The sequence below is a fragment of the Myxine glutinosa genome, chromosome 13 (genome assembly GCF_964187855.1).
Source record: "Myxine glutinosa chromosome 13, kmMyxGlut1.1, whole genome shotgun sequence".
In the NCBI taxonomy this organism is placed as follows: domain Eukaryota; kingdom Metazoa; phylum Chordata; class Myxini; order Myxiniformes; family Myxinidae; genus Myxine; species Myxine glutinosa.
This window is the reverse complement of record NC_136273.1, coordinates 57,592,157-57,605,440: the sequence shown is the minus strand read 5'-3', so window position 1 is coordinate 57,605,440 and position 13,284 is coordinate 57,592,157. Positions and strand designations below refer to the sequence as shown.

Genomic DNA, 13,284 nt, shown 5'->3' with positions numbered 1-13,284 from the left:
AATCGCGGCATGGTCAGTCATACACCGCCTGAAATAACAGATGGGAAAATGCCGAGATATATTAAAAATTCGTCGCCACACACGGGAAATTGCCGAGATATATTTTCACTTTGCACAAAAATAACATCAAGTAATCGAATCAATAGGAATGTCCTGTGCTTATAACATCGACGTTATAGGCACAGCTGCATCTAGGCATTGTGTAACATCGACGCGGCTTTTGTTTTAATTAAAACTTTTTGTACTTGTTTTATTATTTTAAAAAAGGCAGGCCTTAACTGCTGGCCTCAAAAGCAGAACGCCATGGTGTTGAAATCATGGGGACTCACTCCTTTGGAGGAGTGGTCCAATTGCATGACCATGCATTGTGGCCCTTCGGGGTCAGGATGCATATGTGCTTTGAATGACCATGTGCTTCAGCCTTTGGGTTGAGGTGCATGTGTATGCTAATGGGACAGTCTTGATAGATGGTGTACCTTGACCGTGGGGTCAAGGTGCACGTCCAAGGCTGTTCAAATGTTTGGTGTTTTTACCTTTTTTTCTATAAAAAAAAAGGCAGGCCTTAACTGCTGGCCTCAAAAGCAGAACAAATAAGCACTTGTTGGGGCGGGGTGGAGCTGGATGTCGAGGGGACTCACTCCTATGGAGGAGGGGTCCAATTGTATGACTATGCGTTCTGGCCCTTCGGGGTTAGGATGTATCTGTTTTGATTGACTAGGTGCTTCTGCCTTCGGGCCAAGGTGCATGTTTATGCTTATGGTACTGTCTTGTTGGACTGTGCTTTGATGAACCAATAAATTCCACATTCCTGTGCCATCTTTAGTCAAATGTCAGACATGGACAGCAGGTTCATGAAGGACTTGGGCAAAAAACGTACCCGTCTGAATGGTTCTATACCCAATCGATGGCGAATCTCATATGGCGAATCCGCAAATGCCAGGCTTAGAAAGTAGAAACCCTCACGTAATTTCCTCATTCATATTTAAACTCAATATCTCTATTTTCATTCCAAACAGCATTATTCCAATCATAAATTGATACTATAAAAAAAATACTGTGTTAAATCACGTTTGTATTGAGATATTATCAAACCAGCTCATTGTCGTCATCTGTTCACTTCTGGATTCAGGGCATGTTTGTGTCGAGCCAATTTGAAAATCATAATTTTATTGAGGAATTTATGAAAGCTCCTACCTACCTTACAACATCTGCTGGGACCCCAAAACGTTCCACAGAAGGTTTGGTGGGCTAGCTCCAAAACTGATGGAGTAGTTTGGGGATGGACAGACAGACGGACAGACACTCCTGTTTTATAATATAGATCATGCACCTTCCTTTGTAGATTAAAAATTGCCATGTTTTCCACTTTCCATTTCATGCAGTTTTCATTGACATTGGCCAGGTAGAGTAGGTACTGCATGGCTGCCTTTAAACCTAGGTCTTGCCTTGCATTTGAAAGCAATGTCCACATTCCTCTACTTGTGAGCATTGGGAATACTTCTTTCTTTATATGTGTTTCTTTTTTGGAGCAGTGAATTAAAAGGTTTTTCACAACAAAATCCATGACGTCTGCCCTCTCTAGTTCCATGGAGCACCGCAGAGATATGAAGATGCACTGAAGTATCTTAATATCCTCTTTACGGTGCTCTTCTCACTGGAGTGTATCCTCAAGATGCTTGGATTAGGCTTCCTGGTAAGGGACTTGACTTAGCAGTTGAATATTTGCTTTATCTCAGTGAACATTTGTTACAATCAAACATAATTGGGGTAAATATTTTTGCAAAGACCATGTCAGCTCAATAAGGTTCATGAAAAACAAACGAGCTCATATGGCCTAGTCTAATGTTCCAGTGAAAGTGTCTGTCAAAGGGGATGGGAGATTACTAGTTTTTTCCATATATTGTTTCAAAAATGAGAATTGTTGTACTTTTGTTGTGATTTCTTTTTTGCATTTCATTTACAGAATTACAGAATCGTATCTGTAATGTTAAGTATGCTGGTCATGGAGATGCTGGTGAAAGTTTCAACAAACTCCCCTCTTATGGTATTCATGGAAACCTCCAACGCATGGCTTGCGGACTTCCTCACTGGTCACAGTCAACGTGTGGTCCTGAATGGAATTCTCTCATCTCCCCTTCCTGTTAAGGCTGGAGTTCCTCAAGGCACTGTTCTGGGCCCTGTGCTTTTTCTGGTCTTCATTAATGGTCTCTCCGACTCTCTGAAAAATCCTCTCTATCTCTTTGCTGATGACTCCACTCTCTGCCACTCCATATCTCAACCCTCACATCGGCAGTCTGCAGCCTCCTCACTCTCTGCAGACCTGGACAAAATCACAGACTGGTCAAACAAGTGGAACATGTCTTTCAATCCTGACAAATCTCACACTCTTACAATGTCTCTCCGAAAAGACCGACTGGACAACCCTCCCATCTACTTTCTGAACAATCCTCTTGAAGAAGTTCTGTCACTCAAGCTTTTGGGTCTCACTATCTGCGATGATCTTTCCTGGGAAAACCACATTTCCAAGCTGGCCTCCAAAGCCAGTCGCCGACTGGGCATCCTCTGTCGTGCGAAGTCCTTTCTGGGCACTTCTGGGCTCCTCACCACAAACAAGTCTTTCATCCGCAGCTTGATGGAATACTGCTCTCCCCTCTGGGTTGGTGCACCTGCCTCACACTTAGATCGGCTTCACGCAGTTGAAACCAAAGCATTCAGAATCATTGGAATCTCCCACGATGAAGCTGATTCTGAGGGCCTTTCTCTCTCTCACCGCAGGCAGGTTGGTGGTCTTTCTGTTTTCTACCAACTCCTCTCCGGCCTTGCTCCCCCTGCTCTGTCTGTGCTCTGTCCCCCAAGTATTCCTGCAGGACGCACAAGATCTGCCTGCAACCCTCTTCTGGTGAAACTGCCAAAATCAAGACTCTCTGCTCACCTTCACTCTTTCATTCCTCTTTTCTCCCGCCTCTGGAACAAACTCCCACACTCTCTTCAATCCCTCTCCTCCCTCCAGGTCTTTAAACAGCTGTTCACCACCATCTCTTATCTTCCCCCATCCAAAACCTTGATCTTTTATACCCCCGTTAAAACACCCCAAACCGCCTTTCAATCCCCAACTTCTTTCCTGAAATTCTTTCCAGATCGACCGACGTCCTTGTTCTCTTCTGCTGTGCTTGTGTGCTTCCCTCACACTCCCCCTCTTGTCTCCTGCTCCCTTCATTGTATGTTTTATGTGTCTGTGCATGTTTTCATGTTCAATGTGTTTGCTCTTACACGAGCCTCGATTCTGTATACAAAAAAAAGAAAAGTAAAGAGTATTGAAAAGTGAATTAGCTTGATATTGATAATCATCAGGGATTTTTAGCAGGGATTTTCGAAGCTCCACACGGTCTCCACGTTTTTCGAAGTTAAGTCTGTTCACAATTGTATTTTGTCGAAACTGTATTTATCTTTCGGTGTGTGAAGTTATTGTGTGCAACTTTGGTTGTTTCTCGGTGTTTATCTTTTATAAATTGATCGTCTGTTTGCCGTGTCGCGAGCAAGGCCTTGTACAGTGTGCACTGTACAACTTTGAGGCTTTGTTTTTCTCTCAGTGGTCCGTCGTTTGTGATCCAATAACTTTCGTTCTCTGTATTCCCAGTCTTTTCACCCATAGCCTACTTCCTTGTGTAAATCTCAACTCAAAAAAAAAAAACAAAAAAAAAAAACATTTCCTTCTCTGGTCTCATTCGTTTATTCATTCTTATTCGTTCGTTCGTTCTTCGACCACGTGTTTCTCCCCCATTTCCCCAGATAGTTTTCACTCATTAACCTTCAATGTTTACACTTTCCCCTCAAGTTATGTATTCCGTCATATTTTATAACACCTTTTTCTTCTTCTTCTTTAAAAGGCTGCTTTCGACTTGCTCACCAAATCAATTCATCCCAAAAAAAATATCCATCTCCTATAGTGCCTTTTTTCTACATTCCCTAAACTCTCCTGCACTCCATCCTCCATCCAGCGTCCTTAAACGTATTTTTAACTCGAAGGTCACAAGAAACTCATTTTGCAATAAATGTTCGTTTCCCATAAATCGTACACTTTCAAAAATCCAATCTCACCCCTCCCCTCCAAATCTTCCCCATAACCCCTCCCCTCCAAATCTTCCCCATCACCCCTCCCCTCCAAATCTTCCCCATCACCCATCCCTTTCAAATCTCCCCCCTTGCCCCCTCCCTCCTAAACTACCCCCTCACCCCTCCCCGCCAAGACGCCCCCTCGCCCCTCCCCTCCTAGACTCCTGCCTCACCCCTCCCCTCCAAATCTCCCCCATATCCCATCCCTTTCAAATCCCTCCCCTTGTCCCTTCCCTCCCAAACTCCCCCCTCACCCCTCCCCTTCAAATCTCCCCACCCTCATTGCTTCTCAATTTCCCCCCTCTCACTCCCCCTCCTCAAAGCGTCCTCCCCGCTTCTTCCCCCTTCAAACTCTCACCTCCATCTCCCCCAACCTTCTGCCTCGCTCTTCCCCCTCCTCAAATAACACCCAATTGTGGCTCACCCAATCACCATCAAACCTTTTGTCCGCCCCATCCTTCCCTTTCTCCGAGCTATTCTGAAATCTCTGACACACCTTCAACAGCTCTCCCTACCTCTTCCACCTCTTCCACATCTTACCCTACCCCTCCTCCCCCCTGTTCTGTATCTGATGCTCCCCCTTCCTCTTCATTAACGGTATGGACCTCAAACATCCGGGGCCTTCGTTCAAACTTAACTGATCTCTCCATACAGGTTGCTTCTGTCAAACCAGACGTGATCTGCTTAACAGAAACTTTCCTCCTTTATGATGTCTCTGATTCCATAGTATCTCTCCCGGGCTACTCCCTCCTCCGGTATGATAGACCTGAGCCTCGTCCTGGAGGCGGGGTTGCTATCTTTATCAAAAACTCTCTTCCTCACTCGCCCTGCACTGCACTCTCTCCACCTCACCCCCAGGAATACCTCTGGCTACGGCTTCCCCTTCGCTCCCACCTCTTGTTCATATGTGTGTTGTACCGTCCACCAAACAGTGATGACTCCATCTACATCTCGCTGTCTGATGATATGGACCAACTTCTATCCACTCATCCCAACTCTCTCTTCCTCATATGTGGTGATTTCAACTGTCATCATGCCAGTTGGCTGGGTGTGGGTACCTCTCTCACCAGCCATGGCTCCTCAGCAAAGGACTTCTGCGACTCACTGGGACTGACACAATCTGTCAATTTCCCGACCCGGATCTCAGTCAACAGAACATCTTCTCTTCTGGACTTGGTTATGACTAACTTCCCTGAAAATGTCTGCTGCTCTTCTTCTGCTCCGATCGGATCATCTGATCATGTCCTTGTTAAAGTGGACATCTCTCTGACCATCCTCAGGGAGCCTGCTCAGCGTCGACGAGTCTGGCATTTCACTCAGGCCAACTGGCACGGTCTTCAAGCAGCCATCAATCATCTGGACTGGTCTCCCATCTCTACCACCTCTGACATCAACTCATCCTGGGAATTCTTCCAAAGTAAATTGCTCTCTCTCATGCACAGATTTATCCCATCTCGTCTTCAGTTGTCATACCCTTCCTCCCGTCCATGGTACACGGAATCTTGTGGTGAGGCTGTTGCCCAGAAACAACTTGCCTTCGTCTCCTGGAAAGCAAATCCAACGGAAGGAAATCTCATTTCCTTTCACAAAGCCCGAAACAAGTGTGTGTCCACCCTCAGGAGAGCCAGGAAACAATATCTCTCCGTTCTCAAGACCGAACTCTCTTATCTGTCTCCCTCTTCCAAATCCTGGTGGCGTCTGGTCAAATCCGTTTCTGGTGTTTGTTCCCCCTCCATCCCCTCCCTTACCTCAAACGGCTACACAGCTGACTCCGCACGTGAAAAAGCTGAATGCCTCAACTCTGTGTTTGCCTCTAAATCTTGTGTCCCAAACCCATCCCTCTCTGTACCCACCATACCCAGTCGTACCCTGCTGCTCCTGGACTCCGTGACCTTTCCTCCTGACAAGGTGGAAAAGTTTCTGTCAACCCTCGGCTCTGATTCTGCAACTGGACCCGACGGCATCAGCCCACGGGTCCTAAAATCCTGCTCTGCTGCTCTATCTCACCCTCTCTCTGTTCTCTTCACCCTCTCTTTTGCTCAAGGTCAACTGCCATCTGCTTGGAAATCAGCCAACATCACCGCTTTGCACAAAAAAGGTGCAAAAACAGATCCTAGCAACTACAGACCAATCAGCCTTCTCCCAATTATCAGCAAAGTCATGGAATCCATCATTGCTTCTGATATGAAATCTTTCCTCTTCTCCAATGGCTTGATCTCTGATCATCAATTTGGTTTCAGACCAGGTCACTCTACTCTGGACATGCTGCTTCTGCTGTCTCAACAATGGATGGAGGTCCTCAATGCCAAACAGGAAATTAGAGCTGTCTCCCTCAACATATCACGTGCCTTCGACACGGTCTGGCACCCCGCTCTGCTCACCAAACTCTCCTCCTTTGGTATCCATGGAAATCTCCACGCATGGCTGGCGGACTTCCTCTCTAGTCGTCGTCAACGTGTGGCCCTGAATGGGTTTCTCTCATCTCCTCTTCCTGTTCAGGCTGGAGTTCCCCAAGGCAGTGTTCTGGGCCCCGTGCTTTTTCTGGTCTTCATCAATGATCTCTCTGACTCTCTCGAAAATCCTCTCTATCTCTTTGCTGATGACTCCACTCTCTGCCGCTCCATTCCTCTTCCCTCAGATCGGCAGTCTGCTGCCTCATCACTCTCTGAAGACCTGGACAAAATCACAGACTGGTCAAACAAGTGGAACATGTCTTTCAATCCTGACAAATCTCACACTCTTACTATGTCTCTCCGAAAAGATCGACTGGACAACCCTCCCATCTACTTTCTCAACAATCCTCTCCAAGAAGTTCTGTCGCTCAAGATTTTGGGTCTCACTATCTGCCATGATCTTTCTTGGGAAAACCACATTTCCAAGCTGGCCTCCAAAGCCAGTCGCCGACTGGGCATCCTCCGTCGTGCGAAGTCCTTCCTCGGCACACCTGAGCTCCTCACCACATACAAGGCTTTCATCCGCAGCTCAATGGAATACTGTTCTCCCCTATGGGCCGGTGCTCCTGCCTCACACCTAGCTCGGCTTCACGCTGTTGAAACCAAAGCTTTCAGAATTATTGGAATCTCCCGCGATGAAGCTATCTCTGAGGGCCTTTCACTCACTCACCGCAGGCAGGTAGGTGGTCTTTCTGTCTTCTACCGACTCCTCTCCGGCCTTGCACCCCCAGCTCTCTCTGTGCTCTGTCCCCCAAATATTCCTACAGGTCGCACAAGATCTGCCAGCAACCCTCTGATGGTTAAACTGCCGAAATCTCGGCTCTCCGCTCACCTTCACTCTTTCATTCCTCTTTTCTCCCGCCTCTGGAACAAACTCCCTCACTCCCTTCAATCCCACTCCTCCCTCCAGGTCTTTAAAACAGCTGTTCACCACCATCTCTTATCTTCCCCCATCCAAAACCTTGATCTTTTCTACCCCCGCTAATTCACCCCAGATCCACCTTGTTTGAAATTCCAACTTCTTTCCTGGAAGTCCTGGCAGTGTCCATATGTTTTATACCTCTCCTACTGCCCCCTTCCCACGCCCCCCCCCCCCCCCCCCCAAAGCCCTCGCCCTCTCTCAGATCTGTCGATGTCTCCATGTCTCTCGGTCCCTGCTCTCAAATGTTGTGTTTGTGTCCTTCCCCCTCTCTCCCCATCTTGTCTACCGCTCCCTATGTTATATGTTTTATGTGTCGGTTTGTCTTTCTGTGTGATTAATGTTCGCTCTTTCACGAGCCTCGATCTTGTATACAAAAAAAAAAAAAAAAAAAAAAAAAAAATCACAGTAAAAGCAGATATGGTCCCATTCATCCAGCATGTATCGCAACTCACCGTGAAGATCAGCAGCGGTCATAGTTGAGGAAAGATTTGCTCAGTCAAGTGGAAACTATCCTGGGTAGGTTGAGGCTGCGGAAGCCATCAGCAGCTCTGTGATAGGCCCTTGAGTGGTTGTCTGGAATGCACATCATAAAAATGCATGAACCAGATGTCATGAGGACAGACGAGAATTGAGAGATGGAGATGACATCGAGAGACAGAGGAAGTAGATTGAGAAGAGGAGATGCTGGTGAAAGACACTGATGGGTTTGCATTGCTGCCCTGATTGGGAGGGTGGGGAGGGTGGGGGTGGCATTTTTTTTCGACTCGTCTTTTTATCAATAACATAAATAATCCATCCAGGTTAAAATCCATGCATTATGATGAATGTAGGTGCTGCAGTCCTGTGAGTGATTGTAAAGGAGGGGGTGGGCAGGGAGTTGTGACTCAATGACTCATCCTCTTTCACTTCTGAAAGGCCAAAGCATCCTTGTGTTTATTGAATTGTGGGATCCTAAAGTGGTGGTTTCAAAATCCTTCCATACAAGTTTTGTTTTCTCCCGGCTAAGGCTCAATGGAGCAAATTGATGTGCAACACAAAAACATTTGGAGACATGAGTGAGTGTTTACATAAATTACTACACAAACAGGAGAAAAAAAAGACATAAAACGTTATAGCCCCTGCCGTGGTTGTAGTAATTTTGCTGTACGAAGTTAAAGGCTGTCAGTTGGCAGTCTTTAGTCAGATGACAAAGCAAAATCTTCTGCATATGCACACTCATGTATGGTATTTGTCCCAAGTTTGAAGACAATCGGTCCATGCATGTCCGATAAATGGACGAGGACACATATCAAAGTGGCTGCCAGTCGGCCATCTTGGATGTGATCTCGAAAAAAATGGCGTGCATATGTAAGCCATCAGCCATTATCTGTTTGTCAAATTTGAACAACATCGGCAAATGTATGTCCGAGAAATGGTTGAAGACGTGTTCAACATCGGGTGTTTTACAAGTAAAATGGCCGCCATTCGGCCATCTTTGATCGCATCACGAAACAAAATGATGTGCATATGTATACCGTCATGTATTGTCTTTGGACCAACTATGAACAAAATTGGTCCGTACATCTCCGAGATATGGTTGCAGACGTACAGACGGATGGATGACACCAAACCCATAAGCCCAACGGGGGCTAATAAACACACTAAATGACTTTTGAACTTGGGATCCCATAATCGCGAACTCAAGCCTGGAAGGGAATGCCAAACAAGCCAACTGAAATAAATATTTATTCGAATAAAAAAACTAAATTATTCCAATGTAATATGAACACTCATCATTTACGTTTTACCCACTGCCAAGGCACAGCCATTTCTGTTCGTTCGTATGTACTGTACATTGGAGTGTGTATGACATCATTGGCATTAACTGCAGAAATTTAGATTCAGAGCATGTACCATCTGTCGAACCATTGCAACCTCAAACAAAGCCTGTTGAACACAATGGAAAGTAATGGATTGGGGCAACTGTGGCCGCAATGTGAGACTGGCCTGTTCTTATTGACATAAGTGTACGACTTGAAATGTGTTTGTGTTTGTGAAATAAATTTGATTGTTTTTCTTTCCCCTTCTCTCACTCCATGCCTTGTAATTGTAGAATTATTTCCGTGATGCCTGGAATATTTTTGACTTTGTGACTGTCATTGGAAGCATCACCGATATTGTTGTCACAGAACTTCAGGTGAGTTTTCACAAATTAGCAGTTTTCACAAAGCTGATTTAAGAAATCTGAATACAAACAAGTGCTTCACATGTATATATGGATTTCAATGGAAGCAAAGCTCAAATTTCAAAAACTGAGAATGATAATTTAGGAATTTTTCACTTTGCATCCTTATTTGAAGCAAGAAAACACAAATTATTAAACAGCAAGTGGAAATTAATGGAATTCCCAGTATTTTTGTGATACAGCTATGCATTCCAATGGGCCGGTCATTGGGGTTACCGATGAAATGTCACATACTTTTCATAAGCCAATCTTTCTTTCTCCGTGGTGCTCTTGGCTGGGCAGATAGCAGGTTAGGCGAGGTTTTAAAGGGTGTGAAGTCCCTTGAGTGAATGGATGCTGATCTGAACATCTTGTGTACCGGCATTAGATGGTGGATGTTAAATATCCCATGGTGTCCTTCGTGAAGAGTAGTCGGTTTATCACCCTACCCTGAACAAATTACCAATTCCTGCTCTAACCTACAGGGGGCACTGCAGCAGTGGCAGAGCTGCGCCCCCAGGTAATGATGCTACCCGCAGCCACATGCTGAATATGAAAGGAGATGTGTTGTTCTGCCCGAAGACAGGTTCATTGCAGCCAAGTTGCCTGCCTGCAGGGACTTACACTGGTGGGTTTGCATAGCCTCCCCAGTGATGGTCAGGGCAGGGGTGTGTTCAAAGTAGTGGTAATGACGCACCTAACCTTCATGAAAAGACACCTTGAGATCTTTAACGGTCACCAACTAATCCTAGCAGAGGGTACAACCAGCTTAACATCCATCTGAAGGATGGCACAGTTTGTGATTCAATGCTCCACCTGAGAATCACCAACCCGACAATTTATAATCGGGTCGGGAATCGAACCCAGACTAGACAGCTCAAAGGTAAAGTTTGAGGTGCAATTCGTTTTTGTTTCAAATGAGGATGCAAAGGGAAAAATTCAGCAATCAGTTCTAGTTATTTCTTTTTGTGAAACCCGAATTTAGTTTCCCTTCAACTTATAAATTGTCCTTCGGAGAATAATCTGAAAGGCATTTATTATTTTGCATATTTTATTGTAGCAAAAATGTTACATTTCATGAGGAAGTCGACGTACTGCTGTAACAGGATGGCATGAATTGTGGGCAACGTTCCTCCCTTGACCTTTCCTTTTCCATGACCTTACATTTCCCCTTAGCCCAAGATGAACAACTTCATCAACTTGGGATGTTTGCGCCTTTTCCGAGCTGCTCGTCTCATCAAACTGCTGCGGCAAGGCTACACCATTCGCATCCTGCTCTGGACCTTTGTGCAGTCCTTTAAGGTTCAACTTCGTACTCGAGTGTCCCCAATATCTTTAGGATGCAACAAGACCTGTTTCTTACTTCCCATTTGAATCGCACTGTCATCACAGAAGATTCTTTATTTATCCAGTGATTAGGGCTCATGAACTCTTGACAATTCAGTGCCCCTCTAGTTAGCCCGTCCCCCGCTTTGCGGAATACAGGGTTTTCAGTCACTTCTGTGTGTCTGTCCGGGCCATAACTTTTTTTTCCCCATTTGAACTTTTATCATCAAATTTGAACTTTTGTCCTTACGTCTGTCTTCTCATCGCGTAAAGGTCGCCTGAAATCATCAATTCTTTTTGTATTAATTTTAGCTGTTTTCGTAATGTTTAGCAGGCGGAAGAAAAAGTCAGAATACCAAGCACATGCGGACAGGCCTTGCATTTTCAGAATGCTTTCTAGCTTGAATTGAATTGCTTGATTTTGTCACTCTGCTGTAACAAAAAGTTGTGGCAAAAAGCATTGCTTTCAATTCTGAAAATAACATGGCCTGTTGGTTCGAAAAATTACACTACTGTTCCAAAAAATGTACTCTTAATAATCATAGTCGGAAATTTTTGCAATATTGTAATCGGCACAGTATTCTTATTTGTCGTTAATATGCTTCACATACATGCAAAATTGAGAATAATTAACGGTGAGGAATAGTCCATGGCTTTGGCCACAACTGGTTATGAGTAAACTCCATTATTTAATTATTTTTTAATTATTTTTTGTATACAGAATCGAGGCTCGTGAAAGAGCTAACATTTATTTCACAAACAAATCAACCAGACAAACAAAATATATAAAAAGAGGGAGCGGAAGACAAGATGGGGAGAGAAGGGGAAGCACACAAACACAACATTTGAGAGCAGGGAGTTGTGTGGGAGGGAGAGGGCTTGGGGGAGGAGGCGTGGGAAGGGGGGGGGGGGTGGGAGAAGTATAAAACACAAGGACACCAAGGACTTCCAGGACAGAAGTTGGTATTTCAAAAAAGTGGATTTGGGGTGAAATTAGCGGGGGTAGAAAAGATCAAGGTTTTGGATGGGGGAAGATAAGAGATTGTGGTGAACAGCTGTTTTAAAGACCTGGAGGGAGGATTGGGATTGAAGAGAGTGAGGGAGTTTGTTCCAGAGGTGGGAGAAAAGAGGAATGAAGGAGTGAAGGTGAGCAGAGAGTCTTGATTTTGGCAGTTTAACCATAAGAGGGTTGCAGGCAGATCTTGTGCGACCTGTAGGAATATTTGGGGGACAGAGCCCAGAGAGAGCTGGGGGGGGGGGGGCAAGGCCAGAGAGGAGTCGGTAGAAGACGGAAAGACCACCAACCTGCCTGCGGTGAGTGAGTGAAACGCCCTCGGAGATAGCTTCATCGTGGGAGATTCCAATGATTCTGAACCCTTTGGTTTCAACAGCGTGAAGCCGAGCTAGGTGTGAGGCAGGAGCACCAGCCCAGAGGGGAGAGCAGTATTCCATTGAGCTGCGGATGAAAGCCTTGTATGTGGTGAGGAGCTCAGGTGTGCCAAGGAAGGACTTCGCACGACGGAGGATGCCCAGTCGGCGACTGGCTTTGGAGGCCAGATTTGAAATGTGGTTTTCCCAGGAAAGATCATGGCAGATAGTGAGACCCAAAAGCTTGAGTGACAGAACTTCTCGGAGAGGATTATTCAGAAAGTGGATGGGAGGGTTTTCCAGTCGGTCTTTTTGGAGAGACATCGTCAGAGTGTGAGATTTGTCAGGATTGAAAGACATGTTCCACTTGTTTGCCCAGTCTGTGATTTTGTCCAGGTCTGCAGAGAGTGACCATGACCATTTTTACCCCCACATCAGCGTGTGCGCATCCCCTATTTTACTTTGTGTTCTCCATTGCACCCCAATGCCATTTCTTCTTCATTCGAAATGCTACACGATATTCACCAGATTACATTTATACTGAGAAATCGAGGGAGGTGCTTGGGAGGGATATCCCCAGAACACCTTTATTTCCCAGTGGAAAACATTTGATCTAACATCAACACTCAAAAGCAGAAAACCACGAGGACATCACGTCCATACACCACACAATACCATCGCACATCATAATTGCGAGTAGAGAATTTTTGGTTTCTTAAATGTCGTAAAGATTTTTTGACTCCTTTCGCCTTTGACGGCGAAATTATTGCCACCTTCTTCTAGGGTCAGTCATGGTAGGTTTCAGCTCAACTCTGTCAGGAACTGTTAAAATAAAAGCTTTTCAATCATGCCAGGAAGTTGTGGGTATCTTGAGAACTGTAAAATCAAGTCGAGGGTAG

General features: G+C 45.3%; 1 protein-coding gene across 1 annotated transcript in view; it reads left to right on the top strand.

The window, feature by feature from the left end:
• The window catches only part of LOC137438368 (voltage-dependent P/Q-type calcium channel subunit alpha-1A), a 387,802-nt gene that overhangs the window by 292,832 nt on the left and 81,686 nt on the right, over positions 1-13,284 (top strand). Inside the window, exons 31-33 of the mRNA XM_078767016.1 lie at positions 1,583-1,693; positions 9,581-9,664; positions 10,868-10,993. Coding sequence (XP_078623142.1) covers positions 1,583-1,693; positions 9,581-9,664; positions 10,868-10,993 — 321 coding nt within the window. The remainder of the gene's footprint in view (positions 1-1,582; positions 1,694-9,580; positions 9,665-10,867; positions 10,994-13,284) is intronic.